The 24,785-nt window shown below is 41.0% G+C and overlaps 1 protein-coding gene across 2 annotated transcripts; it reads right to left on the reverse strand.

Moving 5' to 3' along the window:
- Positions 1–53: 53 nt before the first annotated feature.
- LOC129333683 (beta-Ala-His dipeptidase-like) lies at positions 54–24,237 on the reverse strand. Of its 2 annotated transcripts, none has more exons than XM_054985510.1 (13): positions 24,109–24,237; positions 19,879–19,998; positions 18,210–18,353; positions 15,081–15,240; positions 14,307–14,395; positions 11,699–11,899; positions 7,664–7,748; positions 6,606–6,766; positions 4,931–5,095; positions 2,696–2,837; positions 1,234–1,381; positions 355–467; positions 54–264 (listed from the first exon to the last, which is right to left on the reverse strand). In XM_054985510.1, the coding sequence occupies exons 2-12, from the start codon at positions 19,975–19,977 to the stop codon at positions 374–376; spliced, it is 1,488 nt and encodes a 495-aa protein (XP_054841485.1). In that variant the 5' UTR covers positions 19,978–19,998; positions 24,109–24,237; the 3' UTR covers positions 54–264; positions 355–373. The 2 variants fall into 2 exon arrangements, with proteins under 2 accessions (XP_054841485.1, XP_054841484.1); XM_054985509.1 differs by having other exon boundaries at positions 350–467.
- Between the last annotated feature and the right edge of the window lie 548 nt (positions 24,238–24,785).

The following is a 24,785-nucleotide window of genomic DNA, read 5'->3' on the forward strand; positions in this document are numbered from 1 at the left end:
GAACAAATGAGAGGCATGTTTCCAGTCATTCATAACACACAGCGAATCTTGAGGAAGCTGAAGATCATTGTTTTATTGTGTATCAGGACAAAAGGGAAAATCATTCTCATGCATTACATTTTAAAGGGTTTACAAAAGACAGACACCAGTAATATTGCAGATACAACTTAATGGGATATTATAAAGTACAAATGGGAAGCTCTAGTCTTGTGTATGTTGATGCATGATAGTTTTGCCCAGCCTTGGGCTTTAAAATTCCAAGACCTATAAAGGAAGGAAAAACATATCATACCGGGGCACACACAGACCCAAAGATTATGAAGACAAAGCAACATAGCACAAAAGATACCCAGCCTGTTTTATCATCCTTGTATCAAGTTGAAGTCATCAGGCCAGAGGCACTGTGAAGCTTTGAGATCTCCAGTAAAAAGGAGGCAAATACTTTTATTCCATTGATGTAATTGAGCCTGAAAAAAAAAGAATGTATCAAGCACTTTGAAAGATAAAGATTCTGTATTGCTTTGTGCAATGCCAAAGACCCTCATCTCTTGGGAACTTAAACAGAAACTGAACATTTGCAGAATTTTGAATATGTTGATTTATTCAGGAACAGTAATAGATCATAGAAGCTAGATGGCTAGTCTAGTACCACAGGAAGTTACAATGCCAGCATCTCTATTCTGGCATAAAGCATATAATATAGAGGGGGGGGGGAATTCAGAAATGTTGAAACCAGGAAACATGTTACTCCCCCCCCCCATGGAAAGATCGGGGGAAATTGAAATATATGCAATACATATTTACTTAAACATATTTTGTTGCTATAACCAAGTAAAATGCACAGCCAGCTGGTTACAGCCAGCTTTTCAAAGCTCAGTCTTGGTCTGTTCCCCTTCTTATTGCACACCACATGGCTTTTGTCCATAACCCCTGTTGGATGGAGAAAGGGATCCCTTCCTATTTTTTTCACCAGCGGCAAAACTGGCTGCATCCAACCCATTATTTATATCTTAGTTAATTTATAAATTTTACAGTGTAGTCCCTAAGAGGAGTTACACCCTGCTAAGCTCATTGATTTCAGTGGAGGAGGTAAACACATTGCAATGTCTCCATTGCAGCAGAAAAACTTGCCCACTCATCCTCACAGTTTGTGGGCAAGGTAAATGATGTGAGAATCAGGAGACCCCCCCCCCGTTTCCTATTACACATATGGAAAAAGTCTAACTGATAAACCTGTTTATTTTCTCATTCTGGGAGTGCTCTCCGTCATCTGCTGCTCCAATTGGAAACATCATTACACTCTTCTTTGTTATATCTTCAAACATCTTGGCAACTGGAATTGTAGATCCATCCCGGATCATATCTGGATCTTGTTGGAACACTGAAATGCACAGGAAAAACATATACACCTGTTCAACCATAATGAAATTGTTTTGCATACCTGGATGGTGATAGAATATTCTGCACAAAGAGAGACATAACACAATTAACTGCATGCACATAAACACAAGCGCTCCAGCCAGTCACATCATATGTAGAGACTGTATATTCCTTTTTACAGGTCTCATTGCAATAGATTCTGAACCAGGACGCATGCCACAAAAATCAATAGCATCCTTCCATTCTTCAAGTTATAGCTGATTCATATGACTGGCTTTTATCCAATCATATGTATAGCAAGCCACAATTGTGATCTAACAAGCTTGTTAATGCAAGGGAAAGTGTATCGAGCTGAAAAGAGCAGCGTTTCCCTGCTGTGCTACAGTATAAATTCCTTCTGAAACTCCTGTGAAAGTGACTTATGAATGATGCATATATAAGAGCAGCATATTTCAATATGGAACCAAGTTCACAGATCTCTGAATCACAACCTCTCTCTATCTAAACAAATCTTCTTGCTATCCATTCTGCAGAATTCTAACTTGAGGCTGTGCACTGTTCAGAATGCATTTGAGAATTATATGTTTTAGCAAGTAGGGAAAAACCCCAAAGGTTTATATCATGGTCATTCTTCAGTGTTTGTGTCCTCTTCACTATGTTGCTGCATGTTTAATACTGTGAAATGGTATTGAAATCAAATAGAAAAATCATTACATACTTGATATAAGAGCAGCCTAAGGGAAACAGATTTCCCATTAAAATGTATGATTTTAGTTTTAGTTTAGTTTATTTGATTTTAACCTGCCCTTCTCACAAGCAGGCTCAGGGCAGAGTACAGCAATGGTAAAATGCACAGAACAAATAATAAAACAACAATCTCAAAGAGTGTAACTTCAGAGTTAAAATCAAGAATATAAATTCAGACATCCCAGGATGGGGCCCCTTCAAGCCTCCCTGCCCATCAACATAAGAAAAAAGGGGGAAGGTGTGAGTTGATATTGCACTATAACATCGCATGTGTGGGAGGCAAATCACTGTACAGTGACTGATACAACAGTCAACACTGAAACAGTAAAGTAAGTGTTAATCATATTAAGCATTCACATTCAAGTGAAGTAAGCATACAAAAAGATCTAGGAAATCGTTTGACAGCTGTCTGGGAACATGGCAGAAATGACCATTAGCCGTAACCTCAAGGTTAGAATTATTGTCTTACAGAAATGTGCCACAAACCTAGCTAAGAAGAGAGAAAAAATGTACATGTCTGAAAAGTGTTAGATAAGAAATATTTTTGCATGCCAAAAATTTTTCAAACCTGTTTTGATTGCTCTTCTAGCTGCTTCATACTGAGGGTCCTTAATATTAGCAATCCAGGGCATTGCGCCCACTTGCATAGACACAGTCAATTTGTTTGGGCTGTTTCGTTTAGAGAATACATTTTTTAAATGCTCTTTTACCTAAAAAAAAAAATAAGAGGATTTTGCTTCTATATTATCTAGAATGTAAACTTTTACTGACTGGCTAAGTCTGTACAGAAGCATAGGACATTCCATTTCTTGAGGTTCACGGTCCAGCTTTAGAGAGAGCAGAAGAGTTGTCACTGTCAGTTTGGCTTGGGGCTAAGATCTTGCAGGCTGAAGATTGGGAAGAACACAAGGGATGTAGGGAAACAAAGAAGCTTACAGAGGCAGGAAGGCTGAAGGAAGGATTCAGAGTAGGAAATGCCTGAAGGCAGGTGGATTGAGGAGATAGGGAACAGAGACGACACTATTCTAACTGGATGTGTGTGTGGAGGGGGGAGACTAGAATTCTAGGAGGCAGTTCAAGAAACAGGCCGACTACAGCAGTTCTGACAGGGGAAAATTTCCAGCTGTGCTTCTCCTGTCACTGCAATATTGTGACATTATTATCATTATTAATGTAATTTATAGTCCAATCAACAGCTGGGACATTCAATAAACAGTACAATATGGTATGCATTGCAGAAATTTGAAAAAAGGATACAGAATACAGAATGTGGGGTAATAATAACATACTTTGTAAACAGCTCTGAGTGGGCATTAAGTTGTCCTGAAGGGCGGTATATAAATCGAATGTTATTATTATTATTATTATACAGATGAAACACTGTTGAATTTGAATACAGAAATATACAGATGAAACACTGTTGATACAAAACATATTTAATTTGACGTGACACATTAGAAAATGGAGCCTTATAGACATCAACAGACAGTACCTAGTAGTATAGTTTACGGGTCCCTGTCTCTTTACCAAACCATTTTTCTGAGCCATTTCTTACATCACAGCCCTACAACTTGAGAAGAAAGCCTTCCTCTCTAACTTAGTTTTGTAACGTTTGTGAAGGCTAAAACCATGGCCTGACCACTTCAGGCAGACTGTTCCATAAGATGAGGGCCACCACAGAGAATGCACATGTTATGGCAATATTGAGACAATATTTATTTCCTTCATTCCTAGTCCACTTTTCTTTCTGAGACACAATGAAGTTTACTTTACAATAGTTTTAAAAAATGAAAAAAAATCAGATTACTTAATTACAAAATAATGCAATCAAACAGCATAATACATGCAATAAACATTGCAATAAGCTTGCATCACAAGAATTAGATCACAATGAAATCAAACTGAATACATATAATAAACAATGCAATAAAAACTGCCTCATTTTTCCACAAATATTAAAGCTACAACCTTACTCTCTATATAAAAATGTCCTCCTGAACAAACAAACAAAAAGCAGTGGATGGGAGGTGAATTTCACACATTTATTTGAGCAAACTAGACCACTCTGGCTACAGGCTTTCGGTCTTTCTGTGCTATGGCCTGTGCTGTGGCCTGTTTTATCTCAGAGTGTATTCTTAGGTCAGTTTTTTATTTGTAGAATGAAAAGTGCAAAAGCTCATCCATCTACACATTTTTTAATCCCACCCTTTCTCCAAAGTGCCTAGTGTGGCATACTTGACTCTGTCCCTCTCCTCTGCTATTTTGCTCGCAGACCAGTTTGATGAGGTTGACGAGGCTGAGAAACAGTGACTGGCCCAAGGTCACCCAGTGAACTTCCCAACTGAGTAGGGATTACAGTGCAATCCTATGCAGAGTTACACCAGTCTAAGCCCATTGAAGTCAATGGCCTTAGACTGGAGTAACTCTCCATAGGATTGCACTGTTAGTCTACCCTCTGGCGACTACACTATATTGATTCTTTAATTTCCTCATGCTATCTCTGAGCTCCCTATTCCTTAGTTTCTATACATCCTGGAATCTCTTCCAATCACAGGTTGCCTGCAGGTGAGATTTTAGTCCCAGATAAACTCACAACTTCCACTTCTCTCACAGAATCTGGACTGTAAGCTGTTTAGACAGCTGGAAGCCTTTCCCTCTACCAGATATGTTGATGTTATCCATTATTCTCTGGGTGGATAAAGGTACCTGTTGTACAAGTATAGAGCCTTAGCATTGTCCGGGTTGAGCCATTTGTAAATAGACTGAATAATAATCTATTAAAGAATTATTTAGCTGGTATTACCTGACTTTGCACAGTAGTAAGGTTCATATTAGGAACTTGTCGAATTGAAAATTTTCCTATTACTTTTGAAGGTATAACTGTTTTAATTCCAGGTTCAGAAAACGCTCCTTCTATCCCATGAATAGAGAGAGATGGGTTACGCCACAAGTTTAAGAGGATATCATCCTTAGAAATAAAATAACACAAAAACAGACAGGGTTTAGCCACTCATAGTTTACTTGCAGTAAAATTCTAAGCAAGTAAGCCCCATTGAGTTCAGTGGGATGTTCTCTAGGAAATATGCTTAGAAGAAGCTGTGGTGAAGAAACTACAGGATATGGCATCTTTCAAGGGACTTTTCAAAGTGAGTGGCTCCTATCTGCTGGAATAATGGGAGAGGGCCAACCATGTGTCTTTCCCACTGAATCAACATTCCTCTTCCTTGCTGAGTGCCATTTCTCTAGTTGGCACAATTATTTGAGTCGTTTAACCTTTATCCCAGCTGCTTAGGAGTGGCACTCAGAAAGGCAGTTCACACACAGGGGGAAAATGTTTAAAGAACTATTCAGTTTAAATAGCACAATTACCTATTTAGGTGAGATGTTAATATATATGGTAATACAAAAACATTTGTAAATGCAATTTAGGAGACCACTATCCTGCAACCCTTACTGTGGTCAGATGTGCAAACCATCCTTACATCAGGAACTTGCATAGCCAGTGAAATTTTCCATTGCAGATGACAAAGAAACACTCAAAATAGGAATAGTCAGTCCTTGTGTTTTCTGTTCACTTTGCATGATGCAAAATTTGAAAGACTGAAACCTTTCTAACCCTTGCGTATAAAATATAAATGGTAGGGCTAGGCATTCAGATAAGAACTAATCAAGATCTACCTGACTTACACCCATTCTTTAATACTGACTGTTATTCTGGTGCCTCAATGTCTGGTTTCACTTTCCCAGCACTGTGTGGGGAGAAAGCGACTTACTCAAATATGTTCCTTGCAGGACTGTCATCTAGCCAGGAGTTATGTGCTAAACCTACCAAATAAGGTTGTCTCAGTTGACTGAAAGTGCACTGAAATTTGTGAGAGCTAACAATTGATTCAGGATACAAGATCTGTCTTGAACCCCTAATTTTTTGTAAAAGTTCCATCTTTTCACCACTGAGAAACATACAAATGCTGGCTGGTATCAGTTTGGCTAGAGAGAAAACCTACTATTCACATGTAAAGAAAATGTGTTTATTTTAAAACAAAGCCAGAGGCATAGATCTGGACTTTCTCAGTCCTATACCTATTATTATCTGGTGCTTAGCATTTTTCTCCCAGCCAAATACACATCTATTATAAGAACCTGATAGACAAAAATGCTCCAAGCACCAGAGTGCAGCAAGTCAGGAATGAGAGGTGTCCTCATTTAGCTCCATGTTCCTGCACATTTCATCTTTATTTAAAAACAGACTCTCTTCCCTGACCCTTGCTTGAATATTCTGGGCAAAGAAGAAAAATTCACTTGCATGCCATTTTCACACCTTCAAGGAAGAATTTTAGTTGCTTCTAAAATGGGACTGATTTAGCACAAGTCCCTGAAACAGGAAGAGAAGATACAAATCTCTTATTAAATAACAAGTAAAACAACAGTTGTTTAAAACTAATTCTTCTGGTTTATGCTACTCATTGAAAATACCGTACCTTGGTTTTATAAAGAAATTCCTTTACTCCAATATTTGCTTTATGTTCATCAAAGTTAAAATCTATTGGTGCGTACAGCTGCATTTCCTCATCTGTAATACTGGCAACGTCTTCATAGATTCCAGGGATCAGAATACGACCTGATGAATCCACAAGACTGTCTGTGGAACAGACACAATCACAAACACATACATACACACCATTGCTGTTGTATTATGCTCATCTCCAGTCATATGAGATTTAGGCCAGGTTCCCACTGACCCATTTAGCAAAATGAGAAAATGACTGAGACTTGAGGTTGGTCAGCGTTCAACCGATTTGCATGCTATTTGTGTCACATGCAGAAGTGGACAGAAAGAGGAAGAAAACTAAGAAAAATACATTCATGTTAGTGCAGGTTTCAGATTGCATGACAAACACATGTAAGGAAAACCCAATTTTAAAAGGTATCTTTGTGCCAGTTAATAATATCCACATGATGTGTTAATAATAGATTCCATTACAAACAACACATCATTTAAATTTGCTCAAATATTACCAAAAGCTACCAAATAATATTAACATGATGTGTACTATCAAATACAGTGAGTAGTTTCTAAGGTTTGTATCTAATCATGTCATGTTGTGATTAGTGTTTCACTATAATGGTTTTAGCAGTATAGTTAGTAACTATTTTCTGAGACACTAATTGTATCATGTCTTTTCACACTACAAAATATTTAAGTAAACATTTGCAGTGCCCTTGATCTTATCTACTCTCCTGACCCTCCAACTCCACTTTTTTTGACAGAATATCCTGGCCCTTAATTTTATCATATTATGTGTAGTCTATGAATTTATATTCACCAATGGATTTTTCACCCTTCGTTACACATCTGGATACTTCCCAACCATGGAGATTCCTCTCAAGATCTACGCCTCTCCTTTTAAATAGTACATGTTTTAACCTTACTTATGGAAGTTAAACTTGGTTTTCTTAGGGATCAATCCTAAGCAGATCTACTTGGAGGTAGACTCCGTTACCAACAACACATCATTTAAATGTACACAAATATTACCAAGAAGAGCTACCAAATCAGACATTGCTTCATGGACGATGCCCCCAAAGGATCCTGAATGAAGATCTTTATTACAGCATTCTACCTGTGTGAAAGAACGGCAGTATAATAAGAACATAAGAAGAACCTTGATGGATCAGACCAGTGGTCCATCTAGTCCAGCATTCTCTCATATTCAGTGGCTAACCAGTAACTCGGGTAGGTCAACAAACAGGGAATACAGGCCAAGGCCTTCCCCTGAGGTTACCTCCTGGCACTGGTATTCAGAAGTTTGCCTTTAAATATGAATGCTCTCTTAAGTCACACAATGGCTAGTAGCCACTGATAAAACTAGCCTTCATGAACCCATTTAATCCTCTTTTAAAGCTGTCTACACCTGTTGCCATCACTACATCCTCTGGCAGCGAATTCCACATTTTAATCATTCATTGAGTGAAAACATATTTCCTTTTGTCTATTCAGAATCTACTGCCCATCAACTTCATTGGATGCCGTTGCTCTAGTATTTGGGAAGAGGGAGAAAAATCTCTCTTTGTCCATTTCGTCTACCCCATTCAAAAATGTCCCTATCGAAATTCAAAAGTGTTCTATCATGTCCCCCCTTAATTGTCACTTTTCTAAACTGAAAAATCCCAGACTCTTCTTCAGCCTTTCTTCATAGGAAAGATGCTCCAACCCCTTAATCATTTTGATTGCCCTCTTCTGTACTTTTTCCAGTAAAAGGTTTACATGCTCTGATGAGAAAAGAGAGTATAGCAGAACTAACAGGAAGATTCAGGGGAATTCCCTACAAGCAGAGGTTATGTCCCAGCTCAGGTTGTTGAACCTACTACACATTTTCTGTTTTCCTGAAAACTGTATGTTGAGCAAAGAGCTAATATGCTATCTCTGCTTAGGGCTACCTTTCCAGCCTCCTCTGTGGATAACCATCTATTAAATCTCCTTTCGGGATCTGACAAGAGGGCTACAGAAGTAGCAGCAAAATTTATCTCAGGGCCAAGCTACACATGACGAATGACACTTGAATGGCAAGTGGATTGAGTGGAGGGCAAGTGAACAGGGAGAAATACACTTGCCGTTCAAGTGTCATTTGTCATGTGTAGCTTGGCCCTACGGGGCACTAAAACATCATGATCAGGTCCTGCTGCAACTATCTTGACCGATGGAGTTCTGAGGACCTTGATCTAACTCTTATAGGAAATAAACTGATAGCTACTGTAAAAATGAACCAGTATTTTTTGTTGTGTGAACCTTTTGATTTTGAACTGTTTATATTTGTATTTATATTTGTTTCTATTTGTATTAAGCCCAGCCTGAGTAAGTCCAATAAGTTTTTGTGCTTTACTGACCATTTTTCTGAGAACAAAGAATGAGTCTAAAGTGTTACTTTTTCTAGCTCTAGATATATATATGGGCATTATAATATTGGCTGATTTATTTTCAGTCTCTTTCCTAATAATCCCCAGCACAGAATTTGCCTTTTTCACAGCTGGAACCCTGGGGTGACACTTCCATTGAGCGGTCCTGAAGTCTCTTTCCAAGGTCAGACCCCATTCACATATACTTGAATTTAGGAATTTTTGGGTGTGCGCATCACCTTATACTTGCCTACACTGAACTCCATTTGACACATTGTGAAGAGCTTCAGAAGGATATTTACAAACTCGAGGAGTGGGGAACAGCTGGCCTTGATTTTCATCATTTTGAATAATTTTGTGCTATCTGCAAACCTGGCCGCTACACTGCTCCCTCTCAGTACCACATCATTTATGAAAAAATTAAATAGCCTTGATCCCAACACCGGTACTTGTGGGATCCCACTACTTACTTCCCTCCATTAAGAAAACTGTCCATTTATTCCTACTCTCTGATTCTTGTTATTCAGCCAGCTTTCAACCAATAAGTGAACCTCTCCTCTCATCTCATGACTGCTAAGCTTACTCAGGAGTCTTTGGTGAGGGACCTTGTCAAAAGCTTTTTGAAAGTTCAAGCATATATTGTCTACTGGGCCACGTTTGTTCGTTTTCTCAAAGAACTCCAGAAGACATGGCAGCATTACCCATGCTCCTAAAAAAATGCTAACACAGGGTAGGCAAAGAATCCTGAGGATCATGTAAGAATGGGGGGGGGGGCTTCAATACCCATCAGGCTAAAGGAGACCACAACTACCAACGGAGAGATGATTGTTCCTGCCCCTCGACTCAAAGAGGTGGTTGGATGGGGCATGTCTCGCCGCCTGCCCAAGCTCTCTCTAGCAGACCTTTCTTTTTGTCCTTATTTTGCTGCCGGCTTCTCGGCTCTCTGCATCTTTGCAAGTCTCTCAGGCCGAGCCGCGGGAGGAGGAGCAGGGGCGCTTGCACCGCACTCGGGGTAGAAGGCGCCAACGGGCATTTCACCGGGAACCTGCGCAAGCCATCTACCCTCCTCCCGGAAGTCCCTCTCCTCTTGCGGCTGACGCTTGCGCGACCTCCGGCTGCGGGGAGGGAAGGTTTGGCAAAGCCTCTGCTGCCCCCCGCCCCTTGTGAGCGGCAAGAGACGAAGGGCAGAAGAAACCCGCCATGTGGAGGTGGACGGAGTGCCGGGGAAATGGTGGGGAGGTTCCCCGATGCTTTAGTGGCGAGTTCACCTGCCTTCATTCTGCCCAGCGCCCCACCCAAGCCCGTCTGTCGCCTGTTTAGCTTCCTTCGCTCTTTCCTCATCCCTGCAGGGAATGGCGAGCTGCAGCTACAGCACCTGCTGCTTGCTCTTACGGCTATAGGGCTTTTTATTCACTCCTCTGTTTTCCGCCTTTCATTCCAGCACGAGCGGGCGTCGTTCTACGTTTAAGGGAGCTTCGAATGCTTTTAAACAGCCGGCCCAGCCAGCATACCCGCGAGGGTCATTGTGGCATCCCAAGGCCAACTGCAGACCGGAACGCAGGATTTATGTTCGGTTATCAGCCTTGAATTCTGCAGCCAACACAACAGGATAAAGTGAACAGAAAAAAACGCATCGATCGCTTCTATGAAGGGTCCGATTAGGTCGGCGCTGCGCGGAGTGTCCCTGCCCGACCTGGAGCCGTACCCAGCTCCTGCAGCGTCCCAGCGTCTCAGTTTATTTTACTGAGCGCTGTTTGTTTTTCTGGCGGGTTTGTCTCCTCTGCCCTCACTCCAGCAAAGGCGAAACAAGCCCCATGCATGCCTTTGCTAGGAAAACAGAGCAATCAGGCTCCAGGGCAGAATAAATCCTGGTTAGCCAGTGCGAGGCACTTGCCCATCACTTGTGGCAATTACGGGATTACTCCCTCCAAGGAACTGTAGGAATCACACATTGGGCTGAGGTGTGTGTGACTCAGTGGAACAGCATCAGCTAAGGCCAGGTACAGTTTTATATACAAGTATTGTTGAGTTTTAAAACACGGATCCACATTTAATAAGCCATGCCAATTACGGCACCTCAATGTGGAACCTGGCAACAGTTTTAGTGTACCTCTTTGCCCTAGAAAAGAAGGGGCCATGGCTCAGTGGCAGATCATCTGCTTTGCATGCAAAAAGTACCCAGGTGGTTCAATCCCCAGCACCTTCAATTGAAAGGACCAGGCAGTGGGCGAGATGAAAGACCTCTGACCATGATGCTGGACAGCTGCTGCTGGCCTGAGCACTGTAAGGTGGCTGCTCCCACTGAAAGGCCTAACCATTCAGCCATTATTTTTCCTGCCAAAGTGCCTGTTGCTTTTCAGATGAGTTGAATGAATAGGAGATCAGCTGCTTTGAACAAATAGAGTAAGTCAGTGGAGTCTGCCGTAGGTGAGGTAAAAGACAGTGTGGCTAACATAGACATACAATCACATCAGCAACTGGAAGCAGCCAGTGAGTTAAAGGGTTACCAGCACTGAAGGGATTGAGTGTATTGGGTTAGACAAACTCATTTCACAGAGGGAGCAGAGATGGAATAACCAAGGCTGTAGAAGTGCTATCTCATCACACTAACAGAAAAGCTACAAGAATCATATTTAAAATATTGCTGTCAGAAATGACTTCTGCTTCATTCTTTTACCTCCACAAAGAAGCCAGCATTACCCCGAGTACCATATGTTAGAGCTGGTTTTTTGTTGCTGAGCCAAATGTTATCCGAAATTACAATATATGTAACATTAGAAAAAAATCCCTTTTCTTCTTCTTTAAGTAAGTCTTCTAGTCCAGGGGATCCTGCTTCTTCCATGCCTTCAAGAAGAAACTTGATGTTTACTGGCATAGTCTAAGAAAGAAACCTTAACATCAGGTTAAATCCACTGTCAGTAATAAATGTTTACTACAGTATACATATAGTTTCTCCAACCAGCCCAAAGTAGACCCATGATTTGTACCTTCGTGAAGAACTCAATGGAGTTTAAAATAAAATGGGCTCTCTGGAATAAACATGAACTGGAAAATATAAAATATATCAAGTCTCCTAGATCTGCTGATAACATCTACTATATTTCTCTCCAAGCATGTGAGTTGATCTGCAAACTGCATTCATTCAATCTACCATAACATTAGCCTTATTCAGACACTGAATACTGGAGAAGGAGAATTATGGTAGCAGACATTAACTTAGCCTGTGTAGGTCTGAATAGATCTGTTCACCTGTGGGCTCTGTAAGCATGATTAAGCACGCTGAGAACTTTGCAGTGGTTGTGCTTGTCAGGTGAACGTACCTTGTTTGAATTCCTTGACAATATGTGAGAGGAAAATCAAAAAGAGTCCAGTAGCACCTTTAAGACTAACCAATTGTATTGTAGCATAAGCTTTTGAGAATCACGTGATTCTCGAAAGCTTATGCTACAATACAATTGGTTAGTCTTAAAGGTGCTACTGGACTCTTTTTGATTTTGCTACTACAGACTAACATGGCTAACTCCTCTGGAAATATGTGAGAGGGTTTCTGATTGGATCCCCTAGATGTTCCCTGGCAAAGTTCATCATGAGCACAATACCATGCCAACTCGCTTTGAGCCTGCACAGTAGCTGCTTGAGGCTGCTTTTACCTAGTTCAAGAGCTCAATGATCTCATTTACTGGAGAAGAGGCAGTATCCCCCAGGCTCATGGTCATTCAGGCAATTAGAGTAGACCAGCTGGATAAAGCATGAAATCACTTGCTGTTCATCCCTTCTTTTGTGCCTGCACACCAGATTCATCCTTTAAATAACCAGCTCTTGCCCTTTTAAATGACCATTAATTGCTTGTTTTCACCTGCACCATCAGTGGCATCTAACTGAAAGGCAGTCATAAGAACTGGTTGACATATTAGCTAGGTCCATGAGTAGACACTGAGGCAATAAGTAGTAAAAATGTCAAACTTATTTATTTTCTTTTTATTAGATGCCCTTCTAAAAGTTGAAAGCGGCAGCAATAGCAAAGAGCAGGCAAGGAGGCTGACAAAAATGTCTAAATTTGAAAGAAAATAGTGTAATCATACCAGGGACACACTGAAATTCATTTGGATGCCTCTAAATAGCTCACGGAACAATTGGTTGTCTGCTTGTGAACCACAAGCAGGACACAAACTGAACTGACCGGTGTTTGAGCATGCCTAAGGGCCAAGCTACATGATATGCCCAACTCATAGTTAGACTTACATCAGAGGAACTCACCTTAAAAAGCACTCATTCACTAAGTACTGCAAGAGAGCACTGAGGAGGTGGGTGGGAAAAGAAACTTCAGGTTTTCCTTTCACCCAGTTTTTGCCACTGGAAACAGTCGGGGAGTGCTTTTCTCCCCTTTGCTCTGGCTCTTCATGTCCTAGGAAGGACACATGGAGCCAGAAAAAGGGGCAAAAAGCCACTGTTTCCATTAGTGAACATTGGGCAAGAGGAAAACTGGAAACTTCTTCTCCTCCTTGCAGTGCCAAGCAACTGCTTTTTCATCTGAGTAACCTTAATGTTCCTCTGACTGCCAGTCTGGTCATGCACCCATGACCCAACATGTAGTTACTCCCTAAGGATGATAGAGAACCTCACCCTTTTCAGCATTCCCAAATGCACTGAATAATGTATGCAAATACTTTTCCTCTAAAATCCTTCCCACTGGAAATTATGTGTCCACAGTGAGTAAGCCTCCAGAAGGATTGGGGCAGGAAAAAAACCCCTATGTGTCTATTTTATTTCTTAAGGAACCTATTTTATCTTGTTCCAGATATTAAATACATGAAATGCCTAAGTACGGATCAGAAAATTTCCCAATGCTGTATTTTTCTGTGGAAAAATTTCTGCCTCATGTATGTAAGAATAGTTTATCTATAGTTGTCAGGGATGTTGTGCTACAAATCAGTCATGTTAGAGGTGGGATATGAAGCATGGACAAACCCTAGTGCTGGCGCATGTTCCAGGCTTGTACTGGGTGTATTTGTCTTCTTTTGCTAACATTATTTAAATTTTGCTATAATTAAACATTCATTTTTTCCATAAATTTTTCCAATTTAAATTCTCCTGTAAAGTTCACACCAATGGTACTGATTATATTCAAGAACAAACCTGTATTCAAATGCCAGAACTTCTAAATATAGAAGGCAACTTTTGCCTCAGTTTAGCGACTTACATCACAGTAGAGTAGTAGATATTTCTATACAACATTACAAGAAGTTTATAATTGTCCACTTTCTATAAATACACATTTTACCTACCATGTTTAGTGCTATGAATGCCCTCACTGCATTTATCCAGGCTAAGACAGGTCCCTTGTTATCTGTTGTTCCACGCCCATAAAGTTTTCCTTTAAATAAAGAAAGCTGAAATTAAGCTTTGGAACTTTTCATAGTGCTAGAAGATAGAATAACTTTACATAATGCCTGGGGATGTTTCCAGTGGACTAAAACAATAGTCTTTTGCCTCAGGAAACCCAAGTTTATTTTTTTTAAACTTTGTTCAAGATTACCAAAGTCTTCTTGAAACTTTAAAAGATCCTGTGGGTATGAGGTAGTACTTCCACTCATTAGAATCTTTGCCATAAAACTTGTACAATCTGAAAAGGCTGTTCCATATCAATACACGTTTTATCAATACATATTACTCAATAAACAGGATAATATTTCCTGCTTCAGATATTTAATTTGTCCTATTCTTCTTCCATAAGACCTGTAACAAATGGCATCAGCAGTGCGAATGAGCACCATACAGTTCTGATCCAACTAAAGTAAATAGCACCTAAGTTCAATGATTTTGATGATACTTAAGAGTGACTAATTTGGGTTGGATTGGGTCTGTGAGGGATTATTTAGATCATAGCTACAGGCAACAATGTAAATCCTGAAAACTCAGCTCACTGATTTTTTCACAGGTACTTTTATGAGGAATAGCCAAGTCTACTGCTTTGAGGGAACCTTCTTTTTTCCCTCCATATTATGAAGTGAAGCAAAACTTCAAATGTATGGTATCAAAAGCAGTGATGTCATACAGACCATCTCTTTCAGTCAACGTGTAGGGATCTGTTTTCCATCCATCTTCCTTTTTGGCAGGCATCACATCCAAATGTCCATAAAAACATACAGTGGGTTTTTCTGTATCATTTCCAAGCTCTGCTAGAATAACAGGAGGTAATGAAAGGTTCTGGCCAAAAGGCTGTAGGAAGATATTAAGACAATGTCAAAGGAAATTCAAAACCTTTAGAGAACTTAGATTTCACTTGGACTTGAAAAGTTTCACTCTTCAAGCTCTAATCTTGAGAAATCATGCCTATGGGAAGATACCAACATGTAAAGCCAGATTTTTCTATTGTTAATACAGTTTTTGTGAAGAAATTTCTCCAGATGTCCCAATACATTTAAATGGCTGAGGAAGAAAATCCAAATGGTGTCCCACAGTGGTAAAATACAATCAACAATCAAATCACTGACAAATTGTTGCCCTTCAATGATATCCCACCAGGGCTTTTTTTCAGCAAGAACGCAGTGGAACGGAGTTCCGGCACCTCTTGTGTCCAATGGCCCTGGCCCCCTGATCTCCAGACAGAAATCAGTTCCCCTAGAGGAAATGGCCGTTTTATAAGGGGCCCATGTGTTTCTCCCTCATTTCCCTCTTGAGAGTGCCACCACCTCTTTTCCCAGAAAAAAAGCCCTGTATCCCACTATCTTCTGCCTGATGTGAGCTCTCTCATCTATCTAATGGTAGTTGTGGGTTAGGGTGAATGAAACTAGCCATATGAGCAATTCTGAGAATCAGAACATAAGAAATTTCCTTTCCAAATCTTAAACCATGGCCTGTTTCTCTTTCCTGGCAGATATCAATCTGTGCCTTGAGATTGTGTGGGACCAATGGGTTTGTAGCTAAGCAGCCTTCACTCAGATTTCCCACACCATGGTGCCCTAGCATAGTGATTAAGTGGTTGGGCTGCAAATTGGCACGCTGCCGTTTGGAATCCCACTACTGCCATGAGCTCAGTAGGCAGACTTGGGTAAGCCCCACCTCCCCGGCTGTATAGTGAGAGTAATAATGACACTGACTGTGCACTGCTCCAACTGAGGCATTCATCTGTCTGGAAGAGTAGTATATAAGAGCAGTTATTATTATTATTTGAAGAGGCTGGCATCTGTTTGCAAGAACTATACTTAAGGCTAATATAATTCACCTAATCATGGCAGTTCTCTTTTGTCCCACAGCAATTACACAAATTGCAGTGGCTATTTGTGCAGTGCTCTTGTGGAAGAATTGGTCCTCCATTGCCCAACGTCAACTTATCTAAAAGAACAATGTAGCTCGATACAGGCAGTAGAGCTATTCCTTTCTGCCAAAATGAATGGAGTATCTCTCATATGTAGAATGCACTAGATTTTACATTGGGGCATAGTTACTCTGAATCCAAAATGAAATCACATTTTCAAAAACCTTTATTTTGGTGTGTAAATGTTTCATAAATCTGTCCTTATGTTTGGAGTCCTGGACCCTTGGAAATGTTATGTATGAAAACCAGACTTCTCATGCTTCATTTAGTAATGATAAGGATTTACTAGAGCCGTGCTTCCCTCTTGATCTTGAGTTGTACTGCAGTATAGAAAGTGGAAACTATTTACAGGCTGTGGCATAAAAATCGATCAGGGGTATACACATAGTCAATTCTGAGTCATGTTTTGATGGATTTCATGAGATCTTCAGATTCAGTTAATAAATTGAAGTCTAAAGCTTGGCAACTAGACATACATTAGCAATTGTGTCTGACTATTCAGGAGGCAGACATAGGTCTCAAACACAAATTACTATCTATTATCTTATCTATGAGATGGATTATAGGCCAACAGAGTCCAAATGTGTTCTTTTAAGTGCATCTATGTTCCTCAAGAGACAAATTAAAAACTGAGGCTCAGTAAGTAAGATTCTCAGAAAAGTAACTTTACTATGACAGGCGAGGGGGGGCGGGGTCCACGAATCCATTCAACCTACCAGATCAAGAGAACATGGTTTTGGATTATTCAAGGAAGTAAACCAAGTCACAAGCTCTGGAAAAATCCTCCCATCCCTTCAGCAAGTGTCTGCTGAGCTGTTTGAGGGACCCATTCAACAAAACTGCATGATTGACCAAAACCATAGTTGGTACAGTCTCCCCCATCTGTTGTGACATCTACATATAGTCTAGGATTGCCAGTCCTCCCTGGGAACATTATGGGGGGAGAGTGGAAACTAATGGGACGTCATTTCCTGTTTCAAAACAGGGAGCAATGACAGCCTGATGTCACTTCCTACTCCCAACAGAAGGTGATATTCCACCACTGATTAATGCTGTTTACTCCACCAATTTTCCCCTACCTCTCTACTAATTGAGGGTGGGGACTAAGGAGTGTCACAGGGAAGTGCCCCACCAGAACTGAGTAAGTGGTGACGCTAATATAGACAAACCAACTAGGGATTATTGTTCGGCACCAATCTAGGATTTCAAATAAGGATTTTTAGCTGATTTGTTAACAACAGTTTGTATTAAAATTGCAATGTCTAAATTCAAAAACCACAATTTTCTGAGTGGCACCACCACTTGTAGTTTCTTGTCAATAGAGACAGCAATGCAGGGAAGATGTTGTCGGGCCTTCTGCTGAGTGACAAGCCTTAGCAGATGTCCAATGAAGCTGATTAACACTACCAGGCCTGGGCAGGAAGCAGACAAACCAGAACTTGTTTGTTTGTTCAGGGAATTTATATGTCACTTCTCCAGAGACCTGCTAGAAGCAGCTTACTAGCAAAAACAATAATGTATGCACAAACTAAGAGAATTTTTCAGAGGAGTCGGTTACCTTGTTCAGCATCAAGACATGTTGGAAAGAGCTTTTCAATCCTAACAAAGTACTTGGATATAATACATTACCATAGCAGTTGATATGCACAAATAAAACTTTAAAAACTAGAGTTCAGATGCAAAGATCCAAGGGTGGAGTTTTGCTTCTGCAACAAGGTATTCCCAGCTCCTCTTCCCATAGCTGCCCTTGTAATTTCAAACAGCTTCTGGCACAATACAACTTGGAAGACTGCAGCTGAGGGGAAATCAGATGAAACCAGAGGCAATCCTTTGGCACAAGTTTCTACAGTTTGGTTCATAATAAGGTTACCTCTTGAGCGTTCACATTCCTCAACTCCACAGTAGCTCCTAAAACTCGTAGACTGTCTGCTGCTATGTTTACCATTTCTGTTATATTTTCTCTTAAATGTGGTTGTATGGAATCACTCTCCACAGCCACCCATTCTGACAGACTCTGTAAGAAAAGGCAGTGATATTCTGTGAGCCCACAAGGTGTCTTATAAATGTTTAGCAATAGTTGCCTATTGTCAATATATCTAATTCTCAACAGATGAAAGCAGAAAGAAATATGGACTATAAAACGTAAAACCCACATGAATCAGAGTCCTTTCTTGAAGCTCTTTGACTGGTCAGCACCAAAGGGCTTGGCCAGCCATTTGGATTTTTATCAGACACGTTCCTTTGCAGATTCCTCCCGACTGGCTAGCGCCAAGCATCGCGGTTGGTAGGGAGCTATTATTAAAGTTATGTGTAACCTCCCTTTCTGACATTTTATGACTGGCGCTGCCTCCTACTGTAGCCATTTTATAGTTGTACCCACCACCCTGTGTCAGAATTCCAAAGGTGCCCACAGGTCCCAAAAGGCTGGTGACCCCAGCACTAGGATATCACCCAAAAAGTAAAATAAGAATGATCAATTACTGAAAAATTTATCCTTCATCCCCCCTGAAATTAGCTGGGAAAGCATAAAACAATCCTCTTGCAAGGGAATGCAAAGGGTTACGTTCTTGGTTGCCTATGGCTATTCCTGTACACTTGAAAGTGTGCCAAAGAAACATGAAAACTAACACGCAAACTGCACTGTACTGTACTGTAGCTAGAGATGATGCTGTTCTCAGCCCACAATCACACAACCAGAAAAAGTAAACAAAAGACCAGTTTCAGACTGGCAAGTTCCCCTCTTGTTCCCACTTTGCAAAGCTGTCACATCAACCAGCAGCCTATTGGAACAGCACCCTTTTCTCCAGGATCAACCCAAGAGTTCTATCCTTTTACCCTATCGCCTCTTTGTTCCTTCCTTAGTATCAGAATTCACAAAGCACCCCACCTCTACCAGCCTTGAGCAGTTAAGTAATGCTCTTTTCTCTCATGAATTCCTAAGCCCATATGTCTCCTCAGGGCCGCTATACACACAAGGTAAATCTTACTTAAACTAATTGAGGGTAAGCAAATTAGGATAAGATAGGCTGAACGTAAAATATGCTTAGATAACATATAGTGGCTTTTGAGATGTAAAAATGGCTCTGTAGAGCCTATGACAAAATAATATCTGCCAAATAAGAGAATTGCTATGATTTTGTCTCCTTTTCTCTCTCTCTCCATTTTTTGGTAGTTTAATAAAAATCAACTTCACTTGAAAGATCTCTTTCTTATCTCACAAAAATATTTCACCAAGCACACATTTGTGTATATACTGAGACACTTTAAAAAGTCCCTAAAAACAGTGTTGGGGTAGGCAGATATTGCATCGCTCACCTGTTTTTCATGGGTAACATTTGATACTAAAGAGTAAAGAATCATGATCAAGTGGTCTGGATGTTAGCAGCTGATTGGTGGGACTGCTGAATAAGAGGCCATCTTAGTTGCAGAAAGCATTTTGATATTTTTTATTTATATCCTTGGAAGTAAGATGTGACCAGGGCTGGCCTGCACTATTTGTCTGTTGCAGCAGGATCTACACGTTGTATGATTTTTCCTACCTGAACAAACGTATCTTGATGATGATCAATGTACTGGAAAATCTTTTGCTCATCATCTGAAGGATTTGATGAGGACTCGCTCACATCAAGGAGCAACATGATAAGACAGACGTGGAATACCTGCAAATTATAAAGTTGTAGTTGTGAAATACCATCAAATAGCAGAGTCTATTCCATTCCTGGACTACCTTGAAATTAACAGATCCCATCCAGGCTTAAAACAGTTTTATATGTATGAATGTGTGTAAGTCTTCTTCACGCTCTTCTTCTGTGGTTTCTTATGTTGTGTAATACATAAATATCTTAAAGAGAGTGAGCTAAGAAATTGGTATAAGTTATTGCAATTTATTGTACTGTATTTTATCTCAGAATTTTTTGTATTTGCCACATTATAAACTTTATTTTCTGTATTCAGGTTTCAATAAAACCTATTAATATATTTTAAAAAAATAGCAGAGTCTGCCAAGAAAAACAGGAGGAGGATCAGAAACTTCCAACACAGCACTGGATCTCACCTTCTAGAAGAACACACACAAAAAGGCACAGATACATCAGATGTTATAAATTGGGAAAGTTTATTCAGAAGATTTTAGAGAGCTAAAAGAAATACCTGTTTCCCACAAACATACACATCACGTGATATTCCAAAATCAGACAAGTTGCACAACAGTTTGCTTCATGGATTGTAAAATGTTAATTGTCCTTTGATCTATTGATTTTAAATGTATATAACACTGCCTGTTTATCTCATAAAGCCTTGCAACAGTTCAGGCAGACTCAGTGACTCCCAACTCCTGATTTCCTGGATTCTTATCAAACAGCTGTTTCTCACTGATCTGACGTCTTCTGAAGTTTATGTTGGAAAAGGTCATGTCATCAAGAGATCAATTTCATATTGCAATTATGATAGGTTGATATTAAACACACATGACATGCATTAATATGATTGCTAATGATGCCAACAATTAACACTCTTCCTATGCAAACAAGGTAACCAGGAGAGGTGCTCTCCGCAGGTTATGCTGAGGAGACAGTAAACTACCCATATCTCAAAACTGTGCACTTCTTCATGGTCTGAGATGTGGAAAAAAATTGTGGGGGGCAGGTCACAGCTGACGAGCTTCTGATAAGCAAAACAAAATGTTGAATAAATTCAAGGAGCCAACGAAAGCATTAACTGTAACAGAACAGAAAAGAGCAGATAGGGTGGTGGGGACACATTTCGACTATAATCTTGCAGGATGTGCTGCTCAATCCAGGGCAGAATGCCTCAGAAGCAAGTCCAGTGGAACTTACTTCAAAGTAAATGTGTATAGGCTTGCAGTTTAATCTTAAGAGCTGATGGGTTACTATTTTTTTTAATTGCAGCCTGTGAGCTTTTCTGTGCACTGTGCTTATGGCTTCCTAAAAACTTTCAAAGTTGACTTCATGTTTCTCACTTTCTCAGAAAAAAAGGAAATGGAATTGCTACACAAAAAAACAACGGAAAAAAACTCTTCAGATTTGAATCCCACACTGCTGCTGACTAATTGTTACGGTAGGAATGTGACTTCCTTACTAAGAATCTTAGAGCAAGGGTTTTCAGGAAAATACCATGGTAACTCCCTGGGGTTTCAATGAGAGGAACTCATTCTACTCAGTATACATTGGAGCTACCTGGCCAGGCTTAATCCCTTTTGGACAAGGACCAACCAGTTTGGGCTTGACCTACATTTTGTCATGGAAGTGCACAGCCGTTAATAGGATGAGACCCTTCTGTAATAATTCAAAGATTGGTAGCCCACAGCCTCTGATGACAGAGATGGAACTTTACCTGGGACTGTCTAGATCCCTAATCAATCTCACCAAGGAGGCTGGCTTAGGTCACACTCCATTGCCCATAAATATCTAGAACCACTTGATGTTTCTTTGTCCCGATTTTGGAACACCTGGAGATCCCAAGATCTATGGCCTAGGGGCCAGCTCCTCTATTATCTTGGCACTACAAACTACTCTATACCTGCACTGAGGAAACTGCTACAATATAGGTAAAGTGTACTTAACTGAGTTAGACCAACTGTATTGCTTTTATTTGAGTGTGTATGTAAATAGACTGCTCTTTCCCTGTTTTGTATTTTGTCTCCTTTTCTACCACTTCTGATTCCAACCACCATTTCCTCCTTTTTTCTATAATAAACCTTTTAATAAGGACTTTGCTTGTGGAGTACAATGTATTTTCTCTGAGAAGATTCTCTGAATCTTTTCCCTATGTGCCAGATCGCACAGGCACTACATAGTTGGTATCCGGATCAGATTTTATCAGCAAAAAAGAAAAATCCCTTTGCAAAGGTGTCACAGCTAATTTCCAGTTCTGAGCCAGTAAAGGTTAAAATTTAGGAGTAAGAAGATGATAACTTAAATAACTGGGATGATCATGAAGTAGCTGATTTAGTGGTTGCAGAGAAATAACATTCTCCGCTGCTTCGTATGTCTTCCAATGGGCTCTACAGCACACTCTATCAGATTCAGTATGAGTTTTCTGCCAGCATCTTTCTAGACATCTTCCAGCCCTCTTGCGGTCACCACAGGGATGGCTTCCACCCAAGCGAGGGAGGGGTCAATGAGGAGCGAACTTGTCCATGGCTTCAAGGAGCTTCACATTCCAAGCTCCCACTGCAGCCTCAGCAGAGCAGGTGTCTGGAATTCTAACCCCCCCCCCCATGTGTTTTGGAGCTTCCGTGGATGATTCATTTCAACAGGTTCCCCCCTTTTTGCAGGGTGTCAGGGCCAGATTCACGCTTGCTTTCAGCAGGTAATGGTCAGACACAGTTCTCCAATTTAAAAAAAAATCCTGCAAAAGATTTAAGCCCAAGGTGTGATCTTTTTTCATGCATGGGGCTGTCACTATTTGAAAGAGGACGAGGAAGCATACGGTCTTTCTCTTAAGACAAAAACGCATAGCATCAAGTACCAACCTAAGTTTAGGGATTGTTGAATCAGTAGTGTCATTGCATGACCCTGTGCATGCCCACTCGAAATTAAGTCCCATCCATGTTCAGTGGAACTTACTCCTTAGTAAGCATGCTTAGTATTGCATACTTAGATTAGTTCATTGGCAGTAAGCCTTTTCTTTTTCTATTAGTTGGAATTCGCCATGTATGTTTATGAAGCAATTGTAACAGAGGCAATTCTTTTAAGTATGTTTGCTCTGACTTAGAGACTCCTTATGGACGTGGTGTGTTCACGAAGGACCTCTGTCTCCAAAGGTTTTTCCATTCACATGCGGAGGAGGGAGCTCTGTGTATGCTGAAGTGAATGGGGAAACTAAGCTGAGTAAGAGTTTCATGTGTGCAGCGGAGATCATGCAGACCCTGCCTCAAAGGCAGCCTACTGAGGCCAAATCATGGATTTCAGCATATAAATAAGCAAAACTCTTAGAAGAAGCCACAGAATCTGACAGGTAATCTTTCTTTATTGAGGAGATTTTCCCTGCTTGTTTTCTTCTAATTAGATTGGAGGGTCAGGTGCAGAACTGGGATCAACCAGCTGGGAACACCAATTGTGATGGCTTCCCTTTTCAGGAAACCACACACTTGTTAAATGTCTCTTTCAAAAACAGCAACTGTCTTAATATTCCAACACTGCAGAGTTACATAGTCTTCCAGACCCAGCTCTGGCTGCTAGGGAAATACAAATAGCTTCATACTTTGAGGAATGGAGGCATTTTTACATTTGTGTATCTTCCACATTTGTGTAGAGGGGTTGCCAAGTCTGTCCGCTGCAGCAGAAAACAGGAGTCTTGGACACCTTGAAGGCTATCAAGATTTTATTCCAGTGTAAACTTTCATCAACTGACCAAAACATGATCTGACCCAGTGCATGCTGGAATAAAACCTTACTAGTCTTTGAGGTGCCAGAAGACTCCTGGATATATTTATAACCAAAGACCGCTTAATATATCTTTTATTAGGATCAATCAAAATAATACGTGTGCGCAAATGTTCAGGTTCTCCAGAACTCTTCATCAGGCTGGATGTCAAGGGGGAGAATTCCTCACAACTCTCTCCCAGCTGTTCACTCACTGTACTGAAATTAGATTGCTGTCAAAAGAACCCGAGCGTCAGAAAACCTCTCCCCTTTTGTAAACCAGTGCAAGTTCTTAACTGTGTCGTAAGGCACCCAAATTCCCCTTTCCAGGTCCCCCATAAAGCGCTGTGTGTGACAGTGAAGGGAGAGACGTGTTATACTTACAGAGGGGCCGGCGTAAAGGGCTGCGCCGTTCAGGCTTCAGGGCTCCACAGGCCAGAACGCCACGGGATCCTCCCCGCACCTGCCTGCCTGCTGCTACCAGTTCACTCTCCGCCACTGATTCCCTCCGTCTAAGTGGACTTCAACCAGGCGGCCGGCCTTCGACCAAGCGCCCCTCCGGGAGGAAGGTGCACTCCCATCCTTCCAAGCAGGCGGCTCTGGGGCGCTTTATGGGCCAGAGGTGGAGACAAGCGCAGGCGGCCTAAGAAGGCGGCGAGGTGGGTAAGGCGAACGGGTTTCAACCCGCCGAGGATTCCATTGCGAAAGCCGTCGAAGTAGTCATTGGGAAATCCCGCCTGCCTTCCGCCGCAGCAGAGGCCCCTTCCCAAGGGAGCAGATTCTCAACCAAAAAAGAGGTCTGCGGCGCCGTAAAAACTAACCGACTTGTTGGCGCGGAAGCCACAATCGGCAATCAAAGCCTCGTAAAGAACAGCGAGCATTTGCCCCAGGCGTTATCGTAGCTATTTCATTTGGTTTCCAGGGCCAAATTAGGACAAGTCTGCTAGGAGTGGACTCCTGCACAGGCACCGGTGCGCATCTACAGCCCGATGCCGGTAGGCTCCGCTGAACTGATGGGATGCGGATGAGGATAAGCCGCTGCAACTTGGGGTGGTTAGTCG

The sequence above is a fragment of the Eublepharis macularius genome, chromosome 7, assembly GCF_028583425.1.
Source record: "Eublepharis macularius isolate TG4126 chromosome 7, MPM_Emac_v1.0, whole genome shotgun sequence".
NCBI lineage: Eukaryota > Metazoa > Chordata > Lepidosauria > Squamata > Eublepharidae > Eublepharis > Eublepharis macularius.

Bases quoted from the DNA above. Each gene is read 5' to 3' on its own strand.
- LOC129333683 (XM_054985510.1), bottom strand. From the start codon at position 19,977: ATGTTGCTCCTTGATGTGAGCGAGTCCTCATCAAATCCTTCAGATGAT. The intron at 2,838-4,930 runs GTAATACCAGCT...TTTTTTTTTTAG, and splicing joins TTACTACTGTGCAAAGTCAG to GTAAAAGAGCATTTAAAAAA. The intron at 1,382-2,695 runs GTTTGAAAAATT...TGTGCATTTCAG, and splicing joins TAGAAGAGCAATCAAAACAG to TGTTCCAACAAGATCCAGAT.